This window comes from Ostrinia furnacalis, unplaced genomic scaffold (assembly GCF_004193835.3).
Source record: "Ostrinia furnacalis isolate ACB-3 unplaced genomic scaffold, ASM419383v2 OfSCF1381, whole genome shotgun sequence".
Lineage (NCBI taxonomy): Eukaryota > Metazoa > Arthropoda > Insecta > Lepidoptera > Crambidae > Ostrinia > Ostrinia furnacalis.
The window spans coordinates 80,614-97,866 of NW_021131620.1; the positions used below are offsets into that span (position 1 = coordinate 80,614).

The 17,253-nt window shown below is 37.5% G+C and overlaps 1 protein-coding gene across 2 annotated transcripts in view; it reads right to left on the reverse strand.

The window, feature by feature from the left end:
* Window positions 1–7,300: 7,300 nt before the first annotated feature.
* The window catches only part of LOC114352507 (dendritic arbor reduction protein 1), a 75,141-nt gene continuing 65,188 nt past the window's right edge, over window positions 7,301–17,253 (reverse strand). Inside the window, exons 3-8 of one of the 2 annotated variants that reach the window (XM_028304133.1) lie at window positions 15,283–15,714; window positions 13,968–14,081; window positions 13,391–13,556; window positions 11,926–11,985; window positions 10,763–11,001; window positions 7,301–9,800 (exon numbers count right to left, since the gene is read on the reverse strand). In XM_028304133.1, coding sequence (XP_028159934.1) covers window positions 10,811–11,001; window positions 11,926–11,985; window positions 13,391–13,556; window positions 13,968–14,081; window positions 15,283–15,714 — 963 coding nt within the window. In that variant the 3' untranslated portion in view covers window positions 7,301–9,800; window positions 10,763–10,810. Of the gene's footprint in view, window positions 9,801–10,762; window positions 11,002–11,925; window positions 11,986–13,390; window positions 13,560–13,967; window positions 14,082–15,282; window positions 15,715–17,253 lie in introns of both variants that reach the window. The other variant, XM_028304132.1, reaches the window with a different exon arrangement.

Below are 17,253 nucleotides of genomic sequence, written 5' to 3' on the forward strand. Positions count from 1 at the left end.
TACGCCATTTTGGAACTGCTGTCAACTTTTGGCTTAGGTAAGTTTTAGACTCAAAAAGAAATCATCGCAAGCACAGTATAGGACGCTGAGTCCTAAAATGAGAGTGAACAAACCTATCACATATATATAAAGTAGGGAATAACGGGCCCTGTTTGTACTTATAGTTAGAGGGTTGCGACCGTTTTTCGTTTAGCACTAGTTGACGAGACTCGCTAAATTCTTTAGTAGGTCATTTCAGTGTATGGTATGCAATGGATCATAAAATAAACACGATCGATAGGGTTTAGTGCGTGTCTTTGACCTTTAATAATCGCGTAAACGATAGGTCAGGAGTTGGTATATAATTCGTGAAATATGCATGCATATAGGAAAATACAAACAATAAAAGAGAGGCGTTAGGAGGCCTACTTATGTCAACAGCGGATTAAGGAAGGCTGAAGTCCTACCATTTACTTGGTAGGACTTCAGCAGTGACTTGTAACACTCACTCCAAGTGAGTATTATTAAAGAAGATAGCATGATGACTTAATAAAATATACATCCTACATATTCTTGGCAGGTAGTTGCTAATTTTTTGTTCATAAGATAGGCCCCCTTAATTGATATTCATTGATCGTGGTGCATAATCTTTTCGTTTTAAACCTTTGTTTGTCACCTGTCATCCGCTTTGCAATGGAGGGAAGTCGAACCTTAACTTCGAACTCCTCCTATGTTCTTCTGATTAATTTCGTTGCGGGTTGATGACAGTTTAACTTTCCCCCGGGACAAACTTCACTTCATTGGTTGGGTTTTTATGACGGTAAAGCTGTAGATCCTGGCTACACAAGAGTAGCAGTGGGAACGGGAGGTGGGTAATATACACCCACTCATTCATGCACCTAGATAGGGCATGGATAAATACTTGCTCAGTTTGCTCTACTATCTATCTGTTTACCTAACATATTGTAAAAAGGAAAGATTTGGTTATTTGTATTGAATTGAATAGGCTCCGAAACTACTGGACCGATTTGAAAAATTCTTAACCACATTAACTTTTATCATTCCAACTTCCGTTCCGCTTAAACAGTTGATAAAAGGTAGAGTAGGTACCCTCACCTGTGTAATAAAGTAAAATTGATTCCTTTAAGTTTGGCTTCTCAATGTGAATAAACCTCGCAATAGTCCGCTTTGTCGTGTTTTTAGATCCACAGTGTGGGCTGCGGCCCTGAGGTCAGACTTTATGAGACGCTACAGAAGTCTGAAATGGCTCAATCGAACCGACAGGACGGTAATTCATCAGACAATTGCTTGATATAGCCAAAATGGCAGTTTTTATAGCTATTTCCCACTTCGCCTGCTTTACCTGGAAATCTAACCCAAGACAAAGTCTCAAATTGCTACATAGTCCAGTCATTATAGTAAGTTCACCTCGGAATTGGAGATACCCAGCTGTAAGTCTGTAAATACGTGTATATTGACACCCTAAAAGTTGTCTCAAAACCTACATATGGTAGGGTATAAGCAACTATTAAATTTCAAGGTCAACGGTCACAAAAATCGGTTTTTTGCGCTTTTTTTAGAAATATCTCATTTCCTATGGGTTTTTTGCTATTTGTATTTATTATCAATATTGTAGAATACAAAATTCTCTACAAATTTTGTTTAAAAACTTTTTTTATACGGTGAACCGTTTTCGAGATAGAGGGCGGAGAGCGCGCGGTCACTGCATCACTTCAGGTCTACTTAAGCGGTTTAGATTTTTCATACAAAAGGATTTTCCCGCTAATTCCTGTGGGAATTTCGGGAATTCCTTGTTGTAACTAAGCTTTGAGTTTACTAAGGTACCTACATGCCAAATTTCAAGCGTCTAACTTCCGTTAAGCGTTTAGATTTTTCATACAAAAGGATTTTCCCGCTAATTCCTGTTCCCGTGGGAATTCCTAAGTATACTATAACCTGCCCAGGTGTATGAAGAATAATTGTACCAAGTTTCGTTAAAATCCGTCGAGTAGTTTTTGTTTCTATAAGGAACATACAGACGGACAGAATTCTATACATGAAATATATTTTCAAAATAACTATCAGGGGGTGATTAGTGATCGATACTGATGCCAAAAATGCAATCAGTAAAATTTTTGTCTGTCTGTCTGTCCGTCTGTATGTTCCTTATAGAAACAAAAACTACTCGACGGATTTTAACGAAACTTGGTACAATTATTCTTCATACACCTGGGCAGGTTATAGTATACTTAGGAATTCCCACGGGAACAGGAATTAGCGGGAAAATCCTTTTGTATGAAAAATCTAAACGCTTAACGGAAGTTAGACGCTTGAAATTTGGCATGTAGGTACCTTAGTAAACTCAAAGCTTAGTTACAACAAGGAATTCCCGAAATTCCCACAGGAATTAGCGGGAAAATCCTTTTGTATGAAAAATCTAAACCGCTTAAGTAGACCTGAAGTGATGCAGTGACCGCGCGCTCTCCGCCCTCTATCTCGAAAACGGTTCACCGTATAAAAAAAGTTTTTAAACAAAATTTGTAGAGAATTTAGTATTCTACAATATTGATAATAAATACAAATAGCAAAAAACCCAAAGGAAATGAGATATTTCCAAATAAAGCGCAAAAAACCGATTTTTGTGACCTTTGACCTTAAAATTTAATAGTTGCTTACACCCTACCATATGTAGGTTTTGAGACAACTTTTAGGGTGTCAATATACAAGTATTTACAGACTTACAGCTGGGTATCTCGAATTCCGAGATTCTTACCTAATTTAAGCTTAAATGACTGGACTAACATCACGATGTTTAAAGGTAGATAGGACACACATAAAAACACACATAAATAAATGTGACTATATTTAATTTGTTCTGAAACGTGAAAGTTGTAGTAAAACAGAATTTACAATACAAATAATATCGTTTACTTTACGACTGAGAGGTAAATCTTTAAGATCAGCTTGCACACATGTGGAAATCAATAGAATACTACGTAGGTACCTACAGTCAGCGTACAGGTACAGTTAGGTAATTCGTGACACCCAAAGTAGCCAAAAAGTTCGCAACACGTCTTTGTTACAATTGAAATAATATTGCGTTGTCAACTTTTTGACACCAGTATCACTAACTATAGATGACCCACGCTGAACTGTCCCACCAAACTCAATGACAGGGGGGCGCTACCATCGTTCAACTATATGGTTTCCAACATGGCAAAAATCTGAACCAGCGATCCGGTATTGACGGTGGCGCCCCACTGTCAATGTCATCGACAGGACAGTCCAGTATTTTGGAACTATACTTACCTATTTGACGCTGACTCTTAGCGCTGACTGTACAACATTTTCTTTCAAACACTTATTAAACAAAACTTTTTTCAAGCATTGTTCAATTTGATAATGCACATTTAGGTATTCAAAATTTTTGACGATGTGACAATTTTAGATTCAGACACGGAGCTAGCTGTTTTTAAAGAGGTACCTAAACCTTAATTATTTAAAAATTTGCTTTTATGGCACAGTGCGTAGGCAGAAATAAAGGGAAAATCAATGGCACTAAACAGCGGGAATTCTTATTGTACGATTACAAGTATTGATGAGCTTCAATTGATATCAGCATAAACTCATACCACAGAATACATAATAGTAGCAACAGAAATTGCACTCCTTTGTGTAGGATCAGATGCCGACATTTTAACGGTAATAATAATAATGCAAAATATCCAACGCACATGGTGCATTCGAAATCGCACCTTACTACTACGCTCACAAGAGCGCAAATTTTTTGTGTTCAGAATTGATCCACAATTGATCTACGCAGCTCAAGCGTCAGGGTTGTATAAGCAAAGTAAAATAAATAATAACTTAATTTTAAGAAGCATTTATTGTATTTACGATTGGTAATGTTTAATCTAGTGGTGTTTGTATAATCGTACCATCTCTAAAGTACCTATTAATAAACTTTAGTGTTGCAATAATTCGAAATTGGACAAATAGTTTTAAAAGGTGTAGAGTCGGAAAATAGACACGGTGAAGTAAGTTAATGTTTATATTAGCTAAAATAATTTTTTGGCTACAGTTTTTTGTCATAAGTATTTCAAAATTATTTAAAAAGTGTAGTTTTTTAATTATTTAAATTAGTACAGTTAATTATTATTCCTAAATACTACGATTTTACATTAAAGAAGGATAACAGTACTGTTGGAACAATAAACCTTGATTGTGACGATGATCGACCGAGCGTGTATAGAAATACGCGTGTGCTCACAGGCGCGTGGCGGTCCTGACTGATTTGCAACTTGAAGTTGTCGCGCGCTGTAGGTAATTATCTCGGCCGGCATAGGCGAGTGACGGAGGCCTGCTCATACTAAGGTTAGATGTCAAAATTTCAATTATTTGTCCGTCAGACAGATAATTAGAAAATATTAGACTCATATTTTTTATTTTCTTTCATAATTAAATAATAACAATGCTACCTACATCGAGTTGAAATGGCGCGTTACGTCACGCTTGAGTAGAATTTTTACTCAAAAGTGACATCACGCGACATTTCAACTCAAAATAATACTGTAACTATTCCATTAAGAAAAAAAATCTAAAATACGAGTATGTGTCCAAAATTTTTTTATTATCTGTCTGACGGACTAAATAGAATTTCGATTTCATTACCCAGTCACCATCCCTATTCGATTTTAATTTCTTGTCAGTTACAGTTTACTGGTTAATAGCTTGCGGTTTTTAATTAATTTCTTAAGTTTATTTTGAAATTACTGCAAAATGAATTCATGCTGATATCGGCAACCTTATTACTGCATCCAATTATAATACTTATGTTAAATACACCTATGCATACTTACTCTATTTTCATTTGATTTGTGTTTTTTAAGACATTGATTTACATAATAATATTTACATGACCGATCACTACATAGTAAGGTAAAAATATGTTCAGTTGTGGTTTTCAGTATTTTAACATCGTTTTATGTTAAACTCTATGTAGTGAAAACTTCCAGGTTTTGAAGCAATCACTCGCTGCAGTTGACTGCCTTCCCAGCTTTATTACATTACGACTCTTTGTAAATTTTCGAAATACTGCTACATGAAGTCGAACTCTATACAGTCAAATATGAACCTCTCTATAAACCTTGACACATTTTAGATAGGTATGGATAGGTGCATTATTAATTACAAGTAGTTTTTGTAGCACTGGACAGTAGTTTACAAACTGTAATATTGGTAAGGTAATGGTCAAATAAGTATTTGGCTAATTTTCATCTGAAAGTAGTGAGAGATGTCGAAGTAGTAAAATCAAGTGGTTAGTAAATCACACATCTGGCTACTCCTTCTGTTATATACAATTAACATAAGTTCATGTGTTTCATCAAAATATATATTTCAACTTTTTACACTCAACTATACAAAAAATAGGTAATATAAAAAGAATTTAAAAACATGTCATTGGTAATAAATTATCTTGTGACTTAGTCAACATTCTTAACTAGACTTATAATTAACATTACTAGTGAAATAAAAACGTACTTAATTAATTATAATATTATTAATGAAAAAATAAGTTCAAGGAATAAGCAAGAATAGGAGATAGTGAGGTACTATACTTGGTTTCATACATAAAGACCACTTATGACTACTGTCTTCTCGTACACCTAAAATTAAATTGATTCAACTCTTTTTAACTACGAAATATGGCATCTACAGACACGTTTATGGCAAATAATCAGCTTTAACTCCATTATTAAACATTCACTTATTACTAAGTCTGCGATAATTTTGTCTAATGAGACTGTTAGACTTAAAATATTTTATGTGCTCACTCATAACTTTTTCGTCCTAAAAATAAACGCACACAACAGGCATTCTAGTTACGTTAACATTTTATGGGACTGTAATAATTATTAGTCTTAATAAATAATCTTTAGGGTTGCTATTCGGTCGAAAAAAGCCAGATATTATAGTTTCTATTGGCTGTTCCGCCTGTGTTAGTGACGTGTTGCTTACTACAAGTAAATATGAAAAATTATCTAGAGATTGAAGAACCACTTTTAATCCTCCATATTGATTAGCGTAGATTTATCCGGCTTTCCGATTTGAAGACATGGCAACCCTAATACTGTGCAAAGCCAACCTGTGGACGTGTAGTTTTAGCACGAAAATAGAAATAACAAAACACGCGAGCTCAAGCAAACTCATTTTGAGATTATTTGCTTTTACATTTGATTATACACTCGCTTCGGCGATTACTTCAAAGAACAATATAATATTTATAACTTTCTTAAACTGATAAAATACTACCAGAGTTGTATTTGTTCAGGTGCCATTCAGCTCTTGAAATGGTTTAGACTAGATGACGAATCCTATGACACTGTGAAACTAATTCATATTCTAAGTTAATTGTCATTCTGAGAATAATCTAGCACTCATATACCTTTTGGCTTAAATTCACATTCTCACAGATAATATAAAATTACAGAACTACATTTTTAGTAGGTAAAGTTTCACTATTAACTAAATGCAAGATAGAGTGGCAAGATTTTAACTACAACAATCATTTATCATAAATATAACTACTGTCATAGTTGTATTTATTGGATGTAGTTAATTTTAAAATATACTTTTCCAATCCATTATGATTAGCACAGCAAAATTATCAATAAATATGTAATCGCAAAGGATGAAATCATACATATTGAACAAGATATGATTTGAGGGTGCTCTAAGGCAGTATTGGGCATATTTTTAAACGGTAGTGCTGCCACGGTACTAATATTTTGTTTATTTCTTTGTGTTAAACTTTATAAGAATGTATTAAAATACTCTTCTTTTTTAGTAAAAAACTTAGTTATTATATTATTAGAATTACATAATAGACTTTGGTTTTAAATTGATTTTATTTATTAGTATACTTTTCAGGTACGTCCACAGGCTACGTCCTTTTCAGGATACAGAACTATTTTTCCAGTTGTTGTTTCAGTTATTTATTTTAACAGTGTGGTGGCAGCACTTTCGAAGTAGAAATTTCTTACGTATTCGGCCAATGGTACAAATTTCCAGGCCAGGAAGAATTAAATTAAAAAAAAAAAGAAATTTCTTACAGAAAATAAAAAATTACAGAATTCAATGACAATAACTTTCACGTTAAGGTGAAGGAAAATACCCCGGGTTAGTATTTCGACTTGTTGATAATACTTGTTCTGTGATGGAGGTTTTGAATAAGATCCAACCATTAAAGTTTATGAGCAAATAACATGTAGTGTTGATAGAATTTCTAATATTTTTATAATATGCATAATTTTATTGAAATGTGTTAAATCCACAGCATTTTAAAATTTTATTATTTCAAAAATACTCGTATAGTATGCGTGGTAAATGAAATCTTTGTTCATATTTTAATCCTTCTTGAAATTTGGTAAAATTCGAATTTAGACATGACTTATCGATCTCAATAAAGTACACTATTATCGTGGAGGTAACATCACACACATTGTATATGTAACCTATACATTCCATTTGCCATATTACAGACTATTATATTATATCACCTCAAGATATACATTTTTGGGGCATCACACGATTTCACGTTGCTCCTACAGAATTCTACGTCAATATAAGGACACTAAGTATAATTACTCAGGCATTTGCAAGGCACATGTGGGTCGACCAGCACGAGGCAGACTAACTTAAAGGCAACTAGTGACTATCAACATGGCATGCACTTACACGATAAGGGGATATGACTCTCCTACAATTAGACATGGGTCACTCGCAAAGTCTCAGTGAGTGATTGCGGCAAACTCAACAAAAAAAAATCTGTATTCACTTATAAAATCACTTCATTTTTTACTCTACTGAGTAAGAGATGTTTAAAGAATTCACTGCGTTTTGCGGGAACTCTACATTTTGACATCTTTCTGAATGATCGCTTCTGCAAATTGCGCTAACATTTTAAAGAAGTTAGTCAACACTGAGTTAGCGCAATTGCGCTTCTTAGCGCAGTGTCACCCATGTCCTCTACAAGTGATACGATGATACGAGTATCTATGTTACAAAAAGCATGTAGACAGACTTGTTCCAAGGCACTGTATTACATGATTTCACTGGACGGAGGCAATAAGGATCCTTCAAATATTTTTACATTGTTAATAAGTAAAGTATTTCATAAGAATTAACAATATGTACTTACTAATTTACTTCTATGTTTGTACGTATAGGTAAGTAAGATTACTTAGTACATGACGAAACGTGGAGGATATATCAGGCAAAAGCTTGTTAGTGTAAGTAAATGGAATAGAAAAAATCTGTATTGAATCGAGACTAGAAAGTGTATTCAAAGCGTCCTCGTATATAACGACCAGCAGTTGCTACTGAATTTGACAATATTTTCTAATCTAGTACTTATGTAGATTGGTAATAAGACAAGTTTTGTTTCAAGCTCTCTGCTGGTCGTTAGACCCGAAGACGCGCCTGTGTCTACGTTTATCAACTAACACCTATAGACTAACTGCATTATTACTCAATAATAATATTAAGATAACTATAATATCTTGGATATTCCTTGCTCTCTTATAAATTAACTTAATAAATTAACTAATCATATCTAATGAATACTTAGAGCTTATGTAACGGTTCCCTCAGTGACACCAATCGGTGAGCAATTTCTTTGTAAGAAAATAATGGTAAAAAGATGGATGTTTGTAAAGTATGCTCATAATGTATAATGAATTTGTTTTCTGAGGTCAAGGCAAATCAGCGCAGAATTATTCGAATGTGAAACAAGGGCTGACGACTGCAGACAGCTTGTGAATTTAAAATACGACTGGGAGTTGTGTAGCCAAGGTATTTAGGGCACTGACTCTCGCATTTTTATGCAGTACTTCCATTTCATGTGAGTAGGTAATATGTATTCCATAATATGGAGTGATACATCGATCGATTAGAGAGAGCTGTGTACGAGATTGTGTGACAATATTGTATAAGGCTGTCTAAGTAAGATCGATCATTAAGTAGGTCATGCGAGATTTAACTTATCTCTAAAGAACATGCAACTGCATGCGATACCACGACAGATACATTGAGGCTATTCTGCACAGCAACCTAATCTGTATTTTTGGATTGATTTAACTCTTTCACTTGTTTCGAGATGAGCGACAGACCCTAGATCTACGTTATTATTAGGTACGTACTAAGTAGTCCAATGTTTTAAGAATGATGTTAAAAGCAGCTCTTTAGTAACTCTATTGGGTTATTTTCGCGATATTCTTGTGCCTGACCTAAACCTTGACGACAAAATACACAATGCATAATGGCCACGAATAGTAGGTAGGTACACGTACACATTGTGAAAGCAATCTTCTATTGTGACACGTGACATTATCCGTAAACAACAATAAGAAAATGCACATTATGGTTAACTGACGGCGATAGGCTCTTTCGAAACGCAAGATTTACATTATGAGGAGCCCAGATTTATAGCGATAGCTCGAAACTGAAGGTGTTCAATTACCCGCAGCTTTCAAAGCTGTGTGCCAAAAATTTTTGAGACTATAATAATGCATAAGTCCTTACAAATACTGAAATTGTTTTCATTGAAGGGATATCATTAACATCTTCTACTGCGCGGAGAGCGCAGTGCAGGATTGTTTATACAATTGCGACGCCTCTAAATAAGTTGTTGCGAAATATACAAGACAAGGAAGCGTTCTTGATGGCGGGAGGGGACGGCAGGCCTACAGCGCTCCGTACAGGGAGTCCATGAGGCTCGCGTCCAGGTCGCACTCCAGGAAGATGCTCTCACTGCATTCCTCCTGAAACAGGTCATTGTAATTTGCTTAATTACTGTGCTAATTAATATACATTTTACTGAAAATGGAAAGGAGAACCTTGATCACCGCCTCATTAAAAGAATACTGATTCTACGATAGAGCGAGCTTATCCAAAAGAAGCCTACGCTCGTGACTTGCTTGGGATTGTATGAGTTCGTTACACACAGACGTAAAAAGATGTAGTTTAATGTTTTATTTTATGGAAAATGCCAAAAACTAATTGAGGATAATGCAGACAATATAAACCGGTTGAGTGACAAGAAGTAAAGTGCATTAATGATGTTTTCAGTTCGGCTGGAGTCTTAATCATAATTTAAGCTACAGTTTTTGAGTGTGATTTGAATGGTATTGGTGATCACCACTTAGGATTAAGCCTGATGCATATTGGATGCTTAAAGCTGTTGGCTTTTACACAACATTCAGCCCTAAGTTTGTTGCCCTTTAAGCGCTATATCTTGCGCAGAATCAGTTGAAACTAATTGCTAAAATAAGTAGAGCAGGCACGAAACTTAGTGGTATGGAATTCGATGGGACCCTGATTCGATTCCCGATCTACTTAGTAATTTTATATGTATAAAGTAACTTTTTCTTAATAGGGACAGATTTATGGGAAACCAACCATAGCTCTACCATTTTTGTAATTTGGGGATGGTGTTTGTTTCCATTACTCTAGTAGAGTTGGTGGTGCGGTGCCTCGTTAAAAGGCCGTTATCATGTAATTGTGCTTAATAGAGACGATCTTACAAGCATGATTATTGTCCGATGTGTTGTCGACAGTACCTTGAATGAAAGAACGAAGAAAACGAAACACAAACCNACCGCTTCATATGAAGCGCAACGTGGTCGGACCGCGCGAAAGACCGCTCGCAGACCGCACACTTGAAGCGCTTTGTACCGTGAGTTTGCGGCAGAAATATGAAGGCTAGAGATACAAAGTCACAAACCTGTGCGGAGTGAGACTCGGGCGGCTGCTCACCGCCCCTCCTCGCGTGTCATTTGGACGCCTTGGGCAGGTGCCGCTTCATATGCAGCGCAAGGTGGTCGGACCGCGCGAAAGACCGCTCGCAGACCGCACACTTGAAGGGTTTGGCTCCCGTGTGCTTGCGGTAATGGCGCGTCAGCTCGTCGGACCTCGCGAACCGCCATTCGCACTCCGGCCACTGGCAGGTGTACGGTTTCTCGCCTATCGAAACGTTGTGTTGTTAACGACATAGCAATAGAGATCATTTTGCATAATGCAGTTTCGATACAGCCGGACATGCTCGGCAAAGGCATGCTTGAACCCAGTATGCATTCATTATTCGAAATTGTCATGCTTTGTCAATTTCCTTCATAGTTTTCCTTCAACGTGTGTGGTGCTGTTAGGTAGGTACTCCCTAATATCGTTTTAGTATTTTACATTTTCGCCCTCTCACTCATATCACGAAGCTGGCATGAGTGATATCGACAAATACACCTAAAATATGGAAACGGGGTAGCTATCCAATTGCTTCCGAATAAAATATCATGCGAATGTAGAGAATATTCATTGTGATGATTATGTTGTCATATCCATATTTTATCGACTTAATGAAAGACTCTATCGGTGATTTCCTCATGGAAATCATTCGTGAAAGATTCATTTCATACTGGTATAAACTGCACGCTGAGGTGAGTATTGCGCGAGCTTGCACTCTGCACTTTGCCGGCATGTCCTAGGCCTTGCGCGCGCTACCTCTCACTATCATGTACTACTTGTTGTGATCATTGTAGGTACACTGACTTCGCCAACAAGTAGGCACTGTAATAAATCTAGTATCTTATGTTTGGTTAAAGTTTTCCTACACATTTCTCAATATTTATACATTAGACTCATAAATAACTATAAATATACACAGGTAACTAAAAGATATTCTGCATTAGTAGAATATATGCTAGCTAGTATCCTTTTAAACTAAATCTTAACTAACACAACTTACAAAATATAAACTTAAAATAAAAATTTCGCTAGTGGCAGTTAGTTCGGTTAATGGTTTTTATAAATAATTCGCTTTAGCCACTTAAAATAAAATATTATGTATTTAATAATGTTTAAACTAATGTAAACAAGATAATGGTTGATATTTACCTGTATGTATTCTTTGATGAGCTTTCAGATGCGAACTCTTTGTGTAGACTTTCGTACAACCTGTAGACAAATAATAATTTTAAGTTATAAAACATGCTGTGTAAGGAAACATTTCAAAAGTTCAAACAAATGCACAGTTAAGTTTCTAAGTACAGGGTATTATGCGTTTATACGCCGTACCATTATTACGGAATGCGAAATCTTAAATGATAGTACTTCAAGAATGATGTCATACTCTAACATCATTCAACCTTTGCTTTCCAGTTTTGTTTTGCTTTGATTGTTTATTTTTCAGATTAAAAGCTGTACCTACATATATTTCAAAATAAACGACATTGTACGTTACCTACTTAGATTATTCTTTAAATTAGTGTTTGACTTGTTATTTCGTCGTGATTTCTACAAGAGTCAAACTGAATAGTTTATGAATATAATTAATAAAATAGTTTTAGAAATGTATTTTTATTGCGAGCAGAACTTTAAAAACGGTCGCTGCTAAACCGTAAATGTAAAGTTACTTACCTACCTAATTTAATAGGACTATTTTTCTAAACCTAAAAAATCAGGCTTAAGTTTTGAACCCATGACTTTTCGCTTGCCGGGCGACTGCCCCAATGTGCTAAGGAGATATTGGGTAAACCATTTGAGATGAATCTTCAATACAAATTCTCTACATTCTTGGGGTAAGTATTCTTCAATTAAAAGCCACATAACTGTTTCAAGTTTATCAGTTTACATTGACATGGCTCTAAGGCTGGGTTGCACCATCTTACTTTAACTTCGACAAACGTCAAAAGTCTGTCAAACTCCATACAAAAAGCACCGGTTATCGTCAAAGTTACCATTAAAATTAGGTGGTGCAACCCAGCCTAAGTAAGGACTAGTAACAGTGGCGGTGAAACTATGACCGACGGCTTAACGAGCCCTACAAAGCAGTCAACAGTCGTATTGGAAAATCGGGCTAGTTGCTTTTAAATACCTAACCAAATTGGATACATAGTACTATCAGTTTCGTTATTTTTTCAGTTGGAACTGAGAAAAAAGCCCAAAATTACACTGAGAGTGATAAAAGCTTAATACATAACATGACACTAACACAGTTGCTATTAGCGAATTCAAACCAGAAACTTCAGCAGAGCATAGAGGTCCGGTACGAGAACTATTATTTTCAGGGTTTGCATTGTAAAGGTGTCAGTTAAAAAGTCTGTTGTATTTGATAGGTCGTAATCTCTACCACTTAATTTAGTTTTACCAGTAATTTATTATACAGATCTCATTCGTTTATAATCAAAAGACGTCCACTGCTGGACAAAGAACACCTGTCTACAAAGACCTTCTCCACTGCCAAGATCCAGGTGCTTCCCGTAATCATTGGGACGTGTAGAAGCGCTCTTCAAAAGCCTATGTGCAGAATATAAATGACTGTCTTTTTTTTCATCAGATCTTCGTAATGACAATTACTTACCGATAAAATCACAATGATGAACTCTCCGCTTCTCCAACTCCGGGTTGTTCCGCCGGTTGTACTTCATGGAGTGAGGCGACGCGAGCCGTGAGTGTGGTAACGGCGTGTGCACGTGCTGCGCCGGCGCCGGCTGCTGCTGCGGCATTTGCAGCGGCGGGGGTATCGCCTGCTGGACCAATAAGAACTATATTCGATTGCGCTTGTTTTTTAAAAAAAAAAGACAAGTGAAATTGGGCGTTTCCTTGCTAGCACTTTTAACCTGCAGGGTTTGTGGTTGTAGGTATAAGAAAGCAAACAAAACAAAATGAATCACCAGGGAATGCAGGAAAACATTCTAACAAAACAATTTTAAAACCAATCTAGCTAAATATTTAAGTAGCTATTATTCGTATGAATAAGTAATACGTCTGAGAAAAACTAGGACTGAGAGTGACGCGTGTGTGCGAGCACTTAATTAATTGCAACATTAACATAAAATATTGTGTTCGGATTGCAACTAATTCAGTGACTTGTGGTAACTAACATGCCTTGGTTGTATGGGAAGAGAGCTTAAATTACTAGGTCTTTAGATACGCACCTGCGTGTGATGCTGCTGATGATGATGATGTTGAACCTGGTGCTGTGTGACGTGTGGTGCCCGCAGCAGCGGCGGCGGGTGGTACGGCGGCGGCGGCGTCCGGCGCGGCCCGCCCTGCAACCAATGCTGCTTTCACGAACCAGCGGGACTACTCCGAAAAACGTTATCCGAAGCTTCTAATGTTGCCATCCCTCTCACGCAAAGAGACGCCAGCATGAGGTGAGAGAAAGACCCGAAATTACGTAAACAGCGTTTCGTAGTAGCTCTGCAGTATCCACCCATTACCACGCCCCGACGTTCAATCTTCACCCAACGATAGACAGTACACCAAGAGAACATACTGTTCTTTTACTGTACTGCCTCTCGTCAGGCGAAGACCATGGCAATGGCGCCGATACTAACTCCAGCCTATTTATATGTCTCGTGATCCAGACGGTGGGGATAGAGTTCGGTGAAATTGCGATTTTATACTGCCAATAAAATCCAGTGTCACCTCGCACGCTTATTCAAATCTATGCGCATGATCAGTTCACTTCACAAGCTACATTTGTACACGTCTTACGACAAGTCTAGTAGAAGCTATCATTTTGTGGTAGGTAATAAAACTTCAAGGCGCTGAAAAATAGATGCTCAATTGAATCAACAAACACAATCCATATGTTAAGGTATGTCTATTTATAAACGTTTAGGTAAACTCGTATGTCTCTCTGGACCAAGAAAGATAATGTTAGTATACTTAGTCACTTTACAAGTCATCTTTGCAGTTTCAGTAGGTACTTAGAAAACTGTTCAAAATTTGGATATTTCAAGAATTTCCTTAGATATTATTATGCTGTAAAATTGTTGCAAATAGTGGCCGGTAATGATACATTAAATAAATCTATTTTAAGGGTGCTCCAAGTAAGGTATTTGTGGATAGAAATGAGCATAAATACCAACCTTAAAGTTTTATAAGTTGCCTACAATAGTCTGTATGTACTTACCTAAATAAACATTTTACAACATATTTATGCGGGACCTACTCACGTATTAACCCGTCCATCCGATTTGAATAACAATAAATCACACGTTTTGCCTTTATATGTCCCTCTGCAAACATTAAGCAAAATAACATAAAAAGTCGCAGTGCAGAAGATGGTACCATCCGTCGCAAGCTTTCGCACAGCATTTGAAATTCACGGATTAGAATCAAGATTCAGTGCAAATATTCATGCGAGGCTACGAAATTCACTATTCCAGATGCTTAATAAGTTTAATCGGCGGAAAGTGAAAGGCGTAGTCACGCAATGACAAAAGTATTTGCACGACTCTGTACCTGCATAGTGTTTCCTGGGCTGCCCTGGTCGGAGCCGGGCGGGGTCAGCGGGGACATGTAGCCGAGGCGCGAGGGGGGGTACTTGGCGAAGGAGGCGGGCGGCTGCTGCGGCGGCTGCGGCGGCGCCGGGTGCGCGTACGCCGGCGCGCACAGCCGCTCCGTCTTGATCTCCAGCGGGCTGAGCAGCGGCGTGGCGCACTCCTCCAGCAGCGCGTCGTCCGCCTCCAGCTTGACGTGCGTCGCGCCCAGCGGCGCCAGCATGTTCGCGTTCTCCGGGTCGATGTTCCTGATCGAGGACGCGATGTCCTCCCACAGCGCCGGCCGCAGGAACGCATCGTCGCGGGAAGAGGGGCCGCCATCGAACAGGTCCATGTGCGCCGGCGCGAGCGAGGCGCCCTCCTGCTTGCAGAGCAGCGACTCTAGCTCAGATGTCTGAAGCAAAAAAAACTTACGTCAGGCCACTCTAGAAGACTACATAATTCGATTTCCAGCCGCGCGTATTTCACGCACATTACAATTAATGGTGCAAAGCATGCGGTCATATCTAGGACAGGTATTTATTGCGGTAAACGGTTCGAGAGAAGTTTTAATAAATCATATTATAATTTACCCGGCCACCGTTTATTGGTTGAAAATTGCTGGGCATAAATAAGTGCTGTGTTTAAGTAGCCATAAAGTCTGCTTGCTATTTACTAATTTTCTATCGCCATATGACCTAAAAGTTGGAAGGTGGACACCGTCTCGTTTGTCTAGGTGCTGGTGAGTAATATGATGGTTAAGTACCTACGCATTAAATCGAAGGTAACATTTATCGTGACTGGTATTCTATTTAAGATGTCTATGTCACTGCGTGAGTGAACTGAAGTTGTTCATTCAGAAATTACAGACAAAAAATCTGTTCGTCGATCTGGGCTGAGGCTGGGTGAGCAGGGTATTTAAAACCAATCAATCACGAGCGGAATACGAGGGATGCCATTAATCATGGTGCAGCCGAGATGAAGTTGACGATACAGTGTCACTTCCAATGATTCCCCGCGTCGCCTGCCTCAGCTCGGATTTGCATACAATGGGGCAGCCCACGCGGCGCGCGCCGGCGCAGGTGACGAGCCGAGGCTTTCTTGCTCGCTACATAATCCATTTAATATTATTGTAAGCCTAAAACTAGTTCAGATAGGGTCAAATAATAATGTGCACTCCACAGGGAACCTCACGATTGTGTACGCGCATGCATGCCTACGCGCAGGAGACGTCGACAATGTCAAGTGTTGAACAACTGCTAGCGCTCACTAACTTTACCCGTTTCAGCAATAAAGTAGCTTGATTGACATTTGTAAGAAATACAAGCAACACCCGGCGTATTTGAATTTGCATGAGTATATTAATTTATTATAAGCGCAGGTTGCTTCGTAAGTGTTACGAGTAGAAATTATGAAAGGCACTCGCTTCAAGAGCTGTTGCAGTTGCTTAAGCTTAGCTCTTGATCTGGTTTCTATGTTTTTGTGTTTTGGTTATTATATCTCCATGTTTTACTACCTACTTGACATTATACTAGTGCAGTCATTATTGAGTAATTTTCATAATCTTACTCTTGATTACGAGTATGATTATTCCCTACACCTAATACATTTAAAATATATAACGTAAGTATATAGGTATTTCCCGTACCGTTAGTACCTCTTCCGTGATAAGAAAATGTATGTAAATAAGTACACTTATCGATAAGCTTGAGTTCATTGTTTTATCTTTATTTACATTCGTATTAGTATTGTTTGTTCATAATGCAAAGGGGAGGGGCTTTATCTATATGTATTCACTTACAACTCATGTTACTTACTTTTGGGAGTTTAGGTATTTAGTAACATAAGACTTACAAGACAACGATAAAATTACTTACAAACATACACGCTAATGAATTTTCAGGATCTTTCAGTGGTTTAATTTGAATAAGCTCTACAATATTGCGTACTGAAT